General features: G+C 43.5%; 1 protein-coding gene across 1 annotated transcript in view; it reads left to right on the top strand.

Annotated features, from left to right (window-relative positions):
- LOC311501605 (ubiquitin-conjugating enzyme E2 E2) overlaps positions 1–14,236 on the top strand; it is a 60,960-nt gene extending 46,724 nt beyond the window's left edge. The window contains exons 6-7 of the mRNA XM_084563531.1: positions 3,981–4,128; positions 13,444–14,236. Coding sequence (XP_084419657.1) covers positions 3,981–4,128; positions 13,444–13,541 — 246 coding nt within the window. The 3' untranslated portion in view covers positions 13,542–14,236. The remainder of the gene's footprint in view (positions 1–3,980; positions 4,129–13,443) is intronic.
- Positions 14,237–15,302: the final 1,066 nt, after the last annotated feature.

Genomic DNA, 15,302 nt, shown 5'->3' with positions numbered 1-15,302 from the left:
CATAACCTGGCTCGACTAATAGAATAGAATGTATAAAGAAAGTGGCTTAAATTCTTCCCTGTCCAATACATAAAACTTAAACAGTTGCGGCTGACATGCTGTGTGATTTCCCGCTGAAATAACAGAAGTACCTTTACAACAGTTTTAAGTTATTGGAAGTGATGTTACAGCCCTGGGTATTTGAGCCGCAGTTTAGTGTCAAACATGACTCCCAAAGAGAAACAACGTTCAGGACAAGCTGGGAGCCTGTCTCCTCCTGAGCGCCTCAAACCGCCTCCTTCCTGGTAGTCCACACCGAGGGGGAAACAGAGCTCCTCTAAACTCCTGGCCTCCTGCCGCCTTGTTTTTCCAGTCTGGCTGTGAGCTGTGCCATCCAGCAGCTCACCAAGTCGCAGCCACCAATCTGAGAGCTGCAGCTGTTCACCGGCTCACTCACTAATGTTAGGACGATAAGGCCGGTTAAGGCTGACACTGATACTCTAAGATAGAAGTTGAGGACGGCAAGAACGTTGCTATAGTAATTGCGTTTTTGGCCCAACATTCAAGGACCTGTTCAGCACAGACACCCAATGATAGGCTGAGAGATTAGACTCCTCTAACTAATATTATGCCCCTCCATCAACTCTAATTTCCTCATGGCTTTGAACTAAATTCCAGTGCACACTTTATCTTCCTCTGCATGACGTCCGTCTCATTTTCAAACATGTGAAATAGGCTGTTTAACATGCCATGTAGCGCCATAAAGCCAGACTCAGACGATTCAATATATTCAGTGTATTAAACCAAACGGTTCTGTTCTGTCTCATTTAAAATATGCCACGATGGCTGCCTTGCCATAACGCCGTGATTCAGTTCGCTCTCTTTTCATTACAGTTGCTCGAATGACTATTAAGTGTGGACACTGGATATGAACAGAACTGCTTTAATGATAGAGGAGAATGCTCTATCACAGCCAATTGTGGTCCTTATGAAATGTGTATGGAAGCTTTTTGGCCTGCAGAGTCATTAGAAAGACTCCTATTTACAGTCACCCTGAGGAAGAGTGATAAGTAAAATCATAAATGTTGTCAAGAGTAGGATGTATGTTTCTGTCTATTTTCCTGATTGTATTAGACCATTTTGGTTAGTCACTGAGACTGATAATTGTGGTAATTCAGGATTTATAATCATCTTATTTTTAAGGTGTTTGGTGAAAGGGTGACACTGACAACGCCTTTTTCATTCAGTTAGTTTATGGATAAAAGTTTATCACTTGCATGATGTATGATCAGGATGTTTACATTTGCACCTTGATATTAAAGTGCATAGACCATGATAGCAGATTAAATAATATCCATAATTCTGCATTTTCAAATATGCTCGTTCCTAACCAGTGCAGTTGTCCTAGTTAAGTTCACATTTTTATAATACAAAGTTTCTTAATCCAGTCAGTTGAGGTTTTCTTTTGCCCCAGATAATAATGGTACTTCATTCAAATTACCTGCTCAACAGCAGCAGACATGGTTAGCATGTCTCTGGTGAACATTAGAGAGCATTCATCAGTTAAACAGCCAGATCTCTTTTCAGGAGCCGGTCGAGATCAAAATAAAGTAGTACTGAACTTGAACCACAGGTGTGAATCCAAAAGAATCCCCTGTCTTGTTGTGCTTTTGTTGGTTACATAACGAGGCTATAGTTCTATGCATATGTAAAGCATGTGTTAAATGTCACTGGTGGGGGAAGTCTTCCTCTGAATGGCCAAAAAACAAAAATCATGATTACGTCCTGATAACAGTAGCTGCTGGTTAAATTCCCATTAATTGCTGTTTGGAATATAAATGCTTTGCATTTTGTCTAGTGCACACATCGCCAAATACATTAAAAAATCATTTCTGGAGGCTACTGCATTTACTATCCATCCACCCATCCATCCATCCTGTAGATGTTTGTGAGATGTAGAGTCCACCTTGTACAGATTCTCACTCTATCACTGGGTTAACACAAAGAGACAAACAACCATTCACACTCACACCCGTGGCCATGGCCAAAGTAGAAAACTGAACAAAGTAGACTGAACTTGGACCCCAGATGTGAATCTAAGAGAATGCTTGTCTTGTTGTGCCTAAGCTGGTTGTACAAAGAGGCAATAGTTATATACATAATGTAAAGCATGTGTTTTATGTCACTGGTGGTGGCGGTCTGCTTCTAAATGAGGCAACAGTGCTTAGCACCCATCACATTTACTTAATACATATACATTTTCTGTGAAAGCTGCATTCAGTCCAGAGAGACTGAACGCAGCATAGACTGGTTGTGTTTAAAGGCTGAGGGATGAATCCATAATAAGGAGGGGACGTTGGATTAGACTTGTACCTTTTGTCACTTGGAGACAGCATCATAATCTATTAGCATCAGCCATGATGGGATTAGCGCCTGTTAATGAGACCACACAGACTAGCCGGGGATCTGTTTCATGGCTGCTGGGCTTTCTAGCATTAGCATGCCGCCGCTAACCCGTCTCAGCGGAGGTGTAGGAACAGAAGAGGAGCGACTCAGACACGGGACCTGCCCTCAGCCAGTCACCATCAATCACCTCGTCTCCTGCCTGCTTGCCTTTCCTTGTCACATCTCTGGAAATCCTTTCTTGTAATGGAAAGCATCCTGTTTATTGCTCTGTCTGTCACGAGTCAGTCGCCATTCCCTCAGTAATGGATGCGGGAACGCAGGGAAGGGAGGGTTTCAGCTCGCATGCGAATGTTGTTTTTGTCTTATAAGAAAGACATGCGAAAGGAAGAATGGGGAGTTAATGAGAGGATTAAGGAGGGAGGAAATAAATGCAGGTCAGGCTCCATTTATTTCCACAAAGCGAGCAGAAAAGAAAAGGAGCTAGCATGCCTAGATTGCCATTCCTGGCCAGCAGCCTCAGCTCTGAGGAAGACGAAAGGTCAAAGGTCGCCCCTTAATGATGTTGTGCTCCTTGTGCGGATGTTTGGCTCTACTGAACACGGGAGGCTCTCTTCACTTCAGTGTTGACTAAGGCAGACCCACAGGGACTAGCAGCTTCACCTTCATACTGCACCAGAGGATGAAGTGTGTGTCATCGACTTAGGGAGAGGAGCAGCTGTGCTTCTTCTCAGTCAGCACCTTTTCCAATGATTTCCTTTTAGTGTGACTTGTGCATTTACCATGGAAAGGTCACAGATGGAGTTGTGATAAACCAGATGTTTATTATTGCGTTAGTCACCACATTGGCAGTCATCCACAGTTATTCGCTGTGAGAAAGGATACGCAAATTGGTCTTGTTGTGCATGTAGGTGAAATTAAAAAGCTCTCGGTGATCACTGGTGCGCCAAGGATGCGTAATCATCAGATTTGTTTAATAACATTTTAGACGTGCGTCTGGATCCAGAGCTGCTTCATCTGCACACAGCGAGACGATCACTCGATACAGTCATAAACAAAACAAGCAGAAGCTACTGTCTCATGATATAAAGTCATTGCCCACCCAGGCTACTTATTGTCCTTAAGTTATATAAGCCAAATAATAAATACTTTTGCATAAGCAATGCATCAAATAACTAATGTGAGAGAAGAATGATACAGTATATAGCAGTGCTATGTTTACTGCCGTGCTGCCCCCAAGCAGTCAAAAGAAAAAAGAAAATCGCTGCTTCTACTGAGAACTGCTGCTTCAGTTAAAAGGTGTTTACAGTATAACAAAATCTATTAAACAGGGATGCGCCTCTATATACAGCACCATTCCCATGATATTGTTGATAACCAGTACATTATTGGTAAGGGATGGAGCCTAGTGACAATACTTTTTGCTTTGCTTGAACACATTAGAAACAGTGCAACTAGCATGCTGTAGTGTTTTTGGGAAGACATTGCCCTAAATCCCTGAATTGAGGTCTGACACTTGAAAATTGAAAGAAAATGCTTGAGCAAATGATAAGTTTGCTATAAAAATGAAGCTAATCTCCTCCCTCTGTTTTTCCCAGGTGACGTTCCGTACGAGGATCTATCACTGCAACATCAACAGTCAGGGGGTGATCTGTCTGGACATCCTGAAGGACAACTGGAGTCCTGCGCTCACCATCTCCAAGGTCCTACTGTCCATCTGCTCCCTGCTCACTGACTGCAACCCTGGTGAGAGCTGCTACACACACACACACACACACACACACACACACACAGGCTGTCATATCTCCCTCCACTTTTACCTGTGACAGGTTGACTGACATGTGCATTCTGCGTTGATAATGTACATTGAAGTGTGTCACTCTGAGGCTTGAGCCATGCTCTTTGCAGCGCACCATTAATATCCTAAGAGGATAGACGGGCAGCTGTTGTGATGACAACAATGCTGGTTTGAATCTGAAATGTCTAACACTGCACGCTTCATGGCTTTGGAGCATCCGGAAAATTGTCTTTGTTAAACAGCATAAGTGTTGCATTATGACTGCAACAAAACAGGAATACTATAAAGGGAACCAAAACAATCTCTCCCACAGCATAAAATAATATAAAATGGCCTTTAAACACAGTTTATTAAAGAGAAGTGGAAAGAGAATGGCGTGCATGTTTCTCTCCTCGTTAATCTTTTTCAGCTGTTGCCTTTATTTTAATCTGATCTGATCTAATCTGCAAGAAATTTAGATGTGGTTCTTGCTGTGTGTCATAGAAACGTAGCTAGGGGCAAGGTAGCAAGATTAGACAATACACTTGGTCAAATTGATCATGCATGATGTTAACATCTTTACGCACCCAGTTTTTTCTTCTTAATCAGACGGGCTAATATTTGTGATATTAAACTCAGTTTACACATTTATTTCTATTGTTTTAATGTGTTCAACATTGGGAGCTCGTCCATCCATCACTGAGGGCTGAGCAGCGCAATACTGTTATTGCTAATAATACTCTTGAATTAGATATGATGATATGTCACATAGAGGACACAGAAAAAGAGGATTTGATGATTAGCATAAAGATGTCTTATGGCTGACAGGTCGGGAAACATTGGTCATATAGAAGCAATGTGCTAAACTATATACAGTAACAGTAGGTGGTTAATTAAGACATGACAGCTAATTCATGTGACAGACAAGTACCCCAGTGTCCCCTGAGTCTTGAACATATGCGACAGGCTTTTTTTTTTCCCAAAAACACGGCATAGATTTGCTTAAAGAAGGTCGACCCGATGGCCAAGTTGTGCTTGAAAGGAGCGGCTTCAGACAGCATGCTGATAGCTGTTCACATTGTCCACACTGAAAGGCAGAGTGAAAAGCAGGCTGTCATAAAGGAGGAGCGAGGTGCCAGGTATTTCCAACACGGTGACGATAACACACGTTTTCAGGCTCCTGGACCGCTTGAAAGACGTTCGTAGCATTGCACACGAGTGACCGACGCCCTACCGATCGGCGTGTATGCATGCCGCGTGTCGCGCATACCAACGTTGTGGACCCGGTACGATAAGGACCCGCGGAAAGCCGTTCCAAACCTGACGTGCATTCATTTTCAAAAATGAGACACCCAAGCACAGCCAGACCCGACCTGAATATACCAGAGGATAATCAGACCTGATGAAAAATGTGATCGGAATGTGTGAACAGGCCCCAACCCAGAGAAAAACAAACAGCTACATGGTGATAATAATAATAATAATAATAATAATGCTCCAAGATAAATGTAAGTCATTAGAAGCAGAGAAAACTACTTTAACTTACTGTTTGCATTCATCCTCCTGGGCTCTCCTGCTCCCTTCACTGCCATTCAATCAATATTTAACTAACACTGGCTGGCTAAACACAATCCTGTAAACAGCTGACGGCGTTCACTAAGGCAAGACGTCAACATTTCTAAAGCTAATTAGAGCTATTATGGCCCAGTTTATCAGCAGCACAAAGACCTCCCCTGGAAGAGCAGTCTGCTTTTTATTGACCAGTTAAACCTTGTTCCAGTGGACCTTCACTACCAGTGCGTTTAATATATGTTGGTATAAGGCGTTCAATCGAGCAAGGAGGGGTGGTAAAAGCAGCTGTTATAATCTGTCCAATAGCACCACGGTGATGTTCAGAGTAAGGGAACTGGCAAGGATTGTGCCAGAGCTTGAAAGGTAGGTAGAGGGCAGGAGACTGACAGGTGATTTCAGACGTGAAGAGTGGGGAATGAGATGGTTACAGAAAGGGAAGAGAGGAAGGAGGGGGTTGGGAAGCGATGGTGCGGATTGTGAAGACTTCTGATGAGAGCTTGTGTCCTCTCTGCGGGGATTGCTCTTTGATAATCGTAGCAGCGAAGATTCTCCTTCCATGGGCAAAAAATGAGAGTGGCTTTTCCTCTCCTCCTCATCCTCCTCCTCCTCCTCCTCCTCGAATTCTGGCGAAATGAGTCGATGTCTTTAAAGTATGATACAAAAGGGATTTGATAGACACCCAGTCCCTGCCAAAAAAAAGAAGACAAAAATGATAACACCCCCCCTCCCCTTTTGCCCACGCGCTATCTCTTCTTCTTTCTGCTTCTTGCCTCATCAAAATCAGTCCGCTCACGACAGTTCTCACCAGTTTTTTTTTTTTTTTTTTTTTTTTTTAAAACCCCGCCTCAAGTGCTGAATGTGGGCCCTCGATCTGGATAACCTAAAAATATCTCTGCGCCACCCTCCGTCTGAAGATTTCCTTTCCCATGCAGGCGGAGATCATTGGCATGAAGCTCATTAAAGCGGGGGAAGAGGATGGAATGACAGTTAATCAACCCTCCCGGGGCTGCTGGCCCTGCCGTCACGCCACACTGAACCCTGCATTACCGTCCCACGAGCGGATTCCTACGTGGGGCATCCTGGTGGCTCGTTGCGGCTAAGCCACACGCGTTGTCAGAGCTAGTATCTAGGGCCCAAATCCTTCCTGAGGCCTTTCTCGCTCGGCATCTCTTTTTTCCTGTCAGTTCTGGGCTCAACCTCTGTGAAACGTCCAAAAAAATTGTAAATTTTTAACAAAGTCATAGGGATTCCTGAACATTTTTGTTGCTGGTTTCTGGGCTTGATCATATACTGTGTCTCTGCTGATGTTCCTACAGCTTTTCATAGTATAGGAGCCGTTTTTGACTTCAATACATAATACTTTAAGGGTGTCCCTGACTTAAAGTAAGGCAAGTATGAGAGATACAAACTGCTGTAGGCTTGTATGCCCTCAGATGTTGCAGCTCCTGCTTTCCTTCTGTGCAGCAAATGAAGTGGCTTCAAACACGATGTTTCAAAAATGGTCAGAGTTCCAAATTTATTCTACTCTGACTAATTCATATAGCATAACATTTTTCATTAGGATTATTCACTCATCCGGCAGTCTTTTTTATTTTTTTTTTTGTGCACCCACTCAAAACAACTGAAACTTCCAGCCCACACGTTCTTACTCGCTGAATGATCGCATTCAACCCTGCAGCCTCTCAAGATAATGACAGTGTTAAGAAAAATTAAATTAATAGAAGGATAGATTAATACGTCTGACAAATAAAGAAGTCCTTAAAGAAGCTAAGCCAACTCGTTAAGCTGCTGAAGTGTTACCACGCCGGGACTCTTAATTGAGGCTGTGATCCTTCAAATGAATAAACATAGTCCGAGACAAAACTTGGCATTTGATGACTCGGATCCACAGAACTCAAACACATAACCACATACCGCAAACGTATATGAGCTGTCCAAAACTCCTGCAGCCAAATGGCGCTTCAGCAGTCCAAAACTGTTTCCCTACCGAGTGCAACACCTGGCCTGATAGGTTCCTATATGTAGCCACACCTTTCAGTTAGACTTTACACAGTATACCTTCAAACATGTCTGTATTATGGCCCCTACAGTCCTTATCTTACGGACAGAATAAAATCATAATCTGGTAACCACATAGGCATTTGGACAAAGACTGTTGTTGCCTTTATAGAATCCCCGTTAACTTGTACTTCCCTAAAGTTGGTTAGTCATTCATAAAAATTCAGTTACAAAAGCCGCATGTACTGGAAGTCCAATGATGTTCACAGCCCGTAGTGTTAATCCAGACATGAGATGAGCTGCATAAAATATTAGCACCACTCAAATAAATATCATTTGAACAGGTTTAGGCTGCTTAGGCTACACATCCAACATTTACAATGTGATCGCTCCAAATACTGGAGGTCTTATTGACATTTTGCGTATGAAAGTTAAACTGAAAGAGAAGCCCCACCAATTTCTCGAACCCAACAATATCTGATTTCACAGTTACTGATGGAGCCTCAAGAGTTAATAATAAACTCAAATGATAACCAGGTTGAGGGTATTAGATTTACACCTATGATTCGGTTATTCGACTTCAGTAGATAATGCTGTAATGCTTTGGGATAATGTAATGGTTCTTGTTGGCCTCTTTGGATCCAGAGAGAACAAGCAGCAGCTGTAATTCACTGTGGGTTGTTGTCTGTCTACACAGACGCACACCAGCTTCAGTGCCAGTAGATAATGACATTATTCGTTTTAGTTCAACCAGCTTACATTCTTTAAATCATTTGATGAGTCTGGGTTCCAGTGAAGAAGTGGCATCATGGTGGTTTTTCCAAGCAATGTTGGATTTGTAAGCAGTTTTATTAAAGTCCCATTATTAAAGTAGATCATTACTATTATTGTAAACTGTAGAGATCTGGCCACGGTTACAAATTTTTCCTACATTTTTTACGTTACATAGCTATTTAACAAGCCTGATTCATTGTCTCGCAGTTGTCAAATATTTGTTGGACCTTTTCACATCCTCACAGCATACAGCATGTATCAAACTCACTATATGCTGGGTGACCACGGCAAATAGCCTCCTGTCTCTGTAGTAAATGATGGGGTGCACTTGAAATAAAATAGCATCTACCAAGTAGTGTCCGACGCCTCTACAATCTAAAGTATTTTTGTTGTCAGAATGGCCAAATCTGAAAGTGGTCGGAAAGGCCTGCCACTGAAAATGAGCACAAAACAAGCAGACACATACTTCCATCCAGTTTTTATGTGATCATTTTTTAAATTAGAGTTAGTTATTTCATTAAAAAAAATACTTTGTGAGCTGGGAAAACATTTGTGTAACCATGTGTATCCACAAAATGTGACAAAACTGCAATGGAAACAGACATAGCAAATAAGTCAAAGCGTGACTCCTAAAATTTGCATAACACTTAATTTTCATCTAATTTGCGTATTACTGAAAGAATGCAGTCCATGACATCATGATTTTTGACCAAAAAAATATTTCAGAAGCTTTCCCCAACAATCGGTTCCAAGAGGACTTCTGTCTTCCTGTCTGTCTTTGACTGGAGCTTCCACTTGGATCGAAAAAAAAACAATCATCTTCTTGAATGGGCTGAAATATGAGGTCAGATACTTCCTGTTTAAAGCTAGAATGTCATAATATATAAGGCTCCATTCATCCAGAAATATTCTTATAAGCCTGTAAAAACCTCCATCATTGAAACCCCAGCAGGGATTATTGCAGAGGGGTGTTTGTGCTGCTTGTTCAGCCAAGCTGATCACGCTGCTCCGTCAGCAGGCTGAGCCCCCGCAGGAAACACTCCGAAGCCGAGCAGAGTATGTGTGTGTCTCGAGGAATTTGTTTCTCTCTGTCACCTCCCTGAGAAATTGACCAGGGCCACAATCAATAGAGGAGCTATAGACGCCTGTTGACTGACCAGAGGTGTGCTGTGTATCAACAGACGGGACGACACAGAACCGCAGAGGGAGCCCGCCGTGATCGCCTTCTGATTTACAGCGGCGCGTACGTTTCACTTTGCTGTCGATAAAAGTGTCAGGCGCGCTGTACGTCACGCGGTACAAGCCTGACGTCAAGACCGCAGGAGTGATGGCGCTCCGTCTGTTTGACTTACGGCTTTTCTGCGGTTTTCACTGATTGTCATAAAATTTCTATGCATTCTGATGAGCCGAGGTGGTCGGCCGGAGAATCGGCTGGTTTCTCCACCACTTTAGACTGCGATGCGCTCGGCAGGTAATTGGATGTGAGACAGCGCCGTGCGGCTGTTTGTGTTAGTGTGTTCTACGTCCTTATAAATAAAACATCGCTCACACAGATGTGGATTTTGAAGGGTGATGCTGATCTCACACTTCCCTGAGGAAATCTGAGCTATGCGTTTGTGTGGTCATGACGAGGTCCAGTGTCTCTAAAAACCGAGGGACAGATGTCTGTGAAATTTCTTGTGAATATTCTTGCTCCACACTGGGCACATTCACATGCTTTTGGTAAATCCCTCTGTGCTTGGCAGCCCCGGATGAAGTGTTTAGAAAATAATATTAAAATGTCACAGACAGATCACCAGTCTCATGTTATTACCACCAAAGACTTTACACTCTAGTGTCGACTCAGTGGCTCGTCTCGTCTTATAGGTCCACTTCTGTTACAGTTGTGGGATAAAGTTTGGTTGGGTTTGGATACCTAAGGCGGGCTCTGTGGTAGGGGCAGAGCTGGAGTCCCTGACATCAGTGGCAGAGGCGAGGACCTTGAACAAACTCTGGTCCATCGTGAACAATGTCCACCACCCTCTACACGACACCACAGACAGGCAGAGTTAGCTCGTTCAGTGACAGGCTGCTGTCTCTGTCCTGCTCCACGGACAGGTTGAGGAGGTCGTTTGTCCCTCAGGCCATAAGACTATACAGCGCCTCCCTGTGAGGAAATTTGCATTGATAATCAAAGTCTTTTCTCTTGACCTGTCACTGAAAAAAAAGAAAAAAGCCTGTCTTGTTCAGACCGCCATGAAGGTCACAGAGAAGAATACCAGTCCCATCAATTGATTTAAACAAGCAGAGAATACTGGCCGACCCATCCCGTGTCCTCCACTCTGAGCGTTTACCCTCTGCCAGACGACATAGAGTACCCAAGTGACATTCAATCATTTTAAAATGACTTTCGTCCCTTCCTTTATTAACATGTACAACACTAAGGTCATAGTAAGAGCCATAAAGACCACAGCCCGCGAAAGGACCTTGTTGGAAGGACTGGCTGTGCAGCATGCAGTCTTAAAGGTGTACAACGTTGAGTACAATGTTTTGTTAACAGCACTATATGTACATATAAATACTAGCATGCATTTGGCAGTATTAAAAAGGTAGAATCATCATCATTTGGATCCTATTGACAACCTAATAAAGCTGAAGAATCACATTGATTATTGATGTGAATTGCCGAATGTCCTGAATGACATAAAACCTTGATGGTCAATTTAAACAACAGTAGGTCAGACTCAGGGGGAGAAAAATCCAATCACACTTTGTAGGCAAATAAACATCAACGTCATCTGAGGCGCAGTAGGACATCGTGACAGTTTCTGTGTGTACGTCATGACATGACATGACTTGGGGAGTTGAGACACATTTTGGAACAAGCTGTGAAGTCGCATACGTTGTGTTTTAGTCGTGCCATTGACAGGGACAACATTAAGGGAGCTTCCTACTATCATACTTGAGCGTGTTTGAGCCAACACTTCGTTCGTTTATACACTATATTACCAAAAGTATTCGCTCACCCATTCAAATGATCAGAATCAGGTGTTCTAATCACTTGGCCTGGCCCCAGGTGTATAAATTCAAGCACTCAGGCATGCAGACTGTGAAACAAGACATTTGTGAAAGAATGGGCCGCTCTCAGGAGCTCAGTGAATTCCAGCGTGGAACTGTCATAGGATGCCACTTGTGCAACAAATCCAGTCGTGAAATTTCCTCGCTCCTAAATATTCCACAGTCAACTTTCAGCTCTATTATAACAAAATGGAAGCGTTTGGGAAAAACAGCAACTCAGCCACGAAGTGGTAGGCCACGTAAAGTGACGGAGAGGGGTCAGCGGATGCTGAAGCGCATAGTGCAAAGAGGTCGCCGACTTTCTGCACAGTCAATTGCTACAGAGCTACAAACTTCATGTGACCTTCAGATTAGCCCAAGTACAGTACGCAGAGAGCTTCATGGAATGGGTTTCCATGGCCGAGCAGCTGCAGCCAAGCCACACATCACCAAGTGCAATGCAAGGCGTCGGATGCAATGGTGTAAAGCACGCCGCCACTGGCCTCTAGAGCAGTGGAGACGCGTTCTCTGGAGTGATGAATCACGCTTTTCCATCTGGCAATCTGATGGACGAGTCTGGGTTTGGAGGTTGCCAGGAGAAAGGTACATTTCAGATTGCATTGTGCCAACTGTGAAATTTGGTGGAGGAGGAATTATGGTATGGGGTTGTTTTTCAGGAGCTGGGCTTGGCCCCTTAGTTCCAGTGAAAGGAACATTGAATGCTTCAGGATACCAAAACATTTTGGACAATTCCATGCTCCCAACCTTGTGGGAACAGTTTGGAGCGGGCCCCTTCCTCTTCCAACATGACTGTGCACCAGTGCACAAAGCAAGGTCCATAAAGACGTGGATGACAGAGTCTGGTGTGGATGAACTTGACTGGCCTGCACAGAGTCCTGACCTGAACCCGATAGAACACCTTTGGGATGAATTAGAGCGGAGACTGAGAGCCAGGCCTTCTCGACCAACATCAGTGTGTGACCTCACCAATGCGCTTTTGGAAGAATGGTCAAAAATTCCTATAAACACTCTCCTCAACCTTGTGGACAGTCTTCCCAGAAGAGTTGAAGCTGTAATAGCTGCAAAAGGTGGACCGACATCATATTGAATTCTATGAGTTAGGAATGGGATGGCACTTCAGTTCATAGAATGAGTAAAGGCAGGTGAGCGAATACTTTTGGTAATATAGTGTATCTTGTCCACACACTGACACTTTCCAAACTTGGCCACCATTAAGGAATCTCTTTGGTCTCACAACGGAACTGAATGTTTTCTGGATATTTGACTAGACAGAAGCATTCAATATTAACATTTATGATGTATGAAAATATACAAGTTCCAAATCTAAGTCCAAATCTGAGATCTAAGACTTGCTCCCCCACCCTAAGGAAGGAAGAAATACCCAGGCAGCCAAAGGGACCGTAATGACTGTGGAAGTGTCTATGTGTGTCCCATGGAGGAAGGTTAACGGCAAACTGAGCTGGGGCATCCTAAGTTTAAAATAATAAATGAATAACAGGCTTGGAATCCAGTAGTCAGCTCCGTGTCGAAGGCAACTCAGCATCATTTAGTTGATAAGTTGCTGCTTTAGTTGATCAGTTTTGCTCATTTCTGGTAATCTCAGGAGTGTCTGCAGTTGTCGAACAATGTAAGGAACAATCACGGCCGAGTGGAGCTCCGCCCCCGGCTGATCTAGTCTAGCCCCAGCCATCCGTAAGGGTCTCATACGGCTGGGATTTTGGATAAAAAGTCACCCTGTTGATTGAATTTTACATCAACCACGTCAACAACTCCGCTCCACATGTGATATTCCGCACAAGGTTAACAGTTTAATGTCTGCCGCACCAAGTCTCACCGAGGTTTTTTATTCATTTATTTATTTTATTTCTGCTCTTGTGTTACAGCTGATCCTCTAGTTGGAAGCATCGCCACACAGTACCTGACCAACAGAGCCGAGCACGACAGGATAGCCAAACAGTGGACCAAACGTTACGCTACATAGACCGGCTCCAGTCCTCCAGCGCTCCCCCCCCACCCCCCTCCTCCCGCCCTACCCGATAAACACACACACTCCCCACAACACACACATACACACACACACACGTCCAACACTTCCTCCCCTCTGGAATCTATTGAAGCACACCCGCCCCAGTCATCCACCCTTTTACCCCCACCCCCCCTCCCCGAGATACGAACTGTTATTTGTTCCATGCTGACTTGAAAAGCTTCTTTTTTATACAAAGAGTCTATTGGGATTGTATTTTCCAATACACTGAATGTTGATATGGTCATGAAAAGCTTTAATACTGTTACTGTTCTTGTCGATGTTGTTGTTCTTATTGTTATTGCATTGTTTATAACATCTTCTTTATCTAAAAGTTTGAGTGTATTATTCCCGTTTCATGTGATGTAAAAATGTTCATATTGAGTGAGTGCATTTAGTTTTCTTTCACTGTTTTTGTTTTTCTTTTTGTTAGTTTTTTTCCTGCTCATGGTCAATATTAGTGCATGGCATCAGGATATGTGTTCATGCAGTGGACATGTATTCACGGTATTATTTCTGTGGCATGGAGTGAGCCCATTCCTCATTTATGACGATAGTGGTTAGTTTGCTGTACATTTAATGCCTTGTGAGAATACATACTCATCGAATACTCAATTAAACACTGGCTGTAATGTGACGGGCCCGTCTCTGTCTCTGTTGTTCTAATGTGACTGTTTGTGCTATTCCAGCGTGCGTTCACTCGCCGAGGCTCATCTCGTTGACCACTTCCTGTTAGAAATGAGCTGTCAGAGGCTCACCGCAGAGAGTAGAATGATTAGACAGTGAAAGGTTACTCATCGTCGAGGTCAGGAATATGATGGTTCAAATACATTTTCTGCTAACATTGTCTAGTCGGTGTTAACTGAACACAGATTTGCTAGTTATGTAATCGCGTGCCGCCGCGCTTGCCTTCTGTGCTCTCTCGCAGAAAACGGGGTTTTAAGAACACCAGGGCCCGATTTGTTTTGCCTCCCCGAACGGAGATAACAGATAATGTTCGCAATGACCACGGAGAGCTCTGTGATTTACTGATACTTATCTGTGATGTTTCTATTCATGTAAGTAAACAAAACACAGAATCATTTCTGTTTGAAACTATGAAGGAGAGGAGGTGGAGGTGCTTCTTCTGCCCTGACTAACGTCTGTAGGTGTTCATTTTTAGTTCCATACCAGCAACCTACACCGTTTGTCTGAGGCAGGCTATGTGCAGAATGAGAAGTGAAACCCAGGGCAAAAAAAAAAAAGAAAGAAAGAAAAAAATGCTCTGCTTGCTGCTGCTTATTATGTCTAACAGCAGAGGGTAATAATTAAAGACAAACCAGATAAGCATCTCCTCTTTCTTCTGAACTTTGGTGGGAGGTTGGTGTTTGTGTTTTTGTGTGTGTGTGTTTTTAACAAGAAAACAAACCACAAAGGTAGGCTAAGATGACGTCACCCCCAACCACATGTTGCCAAACCCTATTTACCTAACTAGCCTGGAAGCTGATCCAAACCTCCTCCCACAGAATTTCTGAAAGCTGGTCTGGAGTCACTCTGTTGGGAACTGATTGTCCTCCGGCAAGGATCTGCCGCTGAGCCAATCGAATCATTTGTGCTGGATTTGGCTATGATTTATTGTAGGACTGTCCTGTTGCGTGCAGACGTATTATTCATCAGTCGAAACGTCCCATAATGCAATCCAAATGGAGTGTTACCAGACTCATATGCCGCTATGCTGAG

This window comes from Chelon labrosus, assembly GCF_963514085.1.
Source record: "Chelon labrosus genome assembly, chromosome: 16".
NCBI classification, from domain to species: domain Eukaryota; kingdom Metazoa; phylum Chordata; class Actinopteri; order Mugiliformes; family Mugilidae; genus Chelon; species Chelon labrosus.
This window is presented reverse-complemented; position numbering and strand designations above follow the sequence as displayed.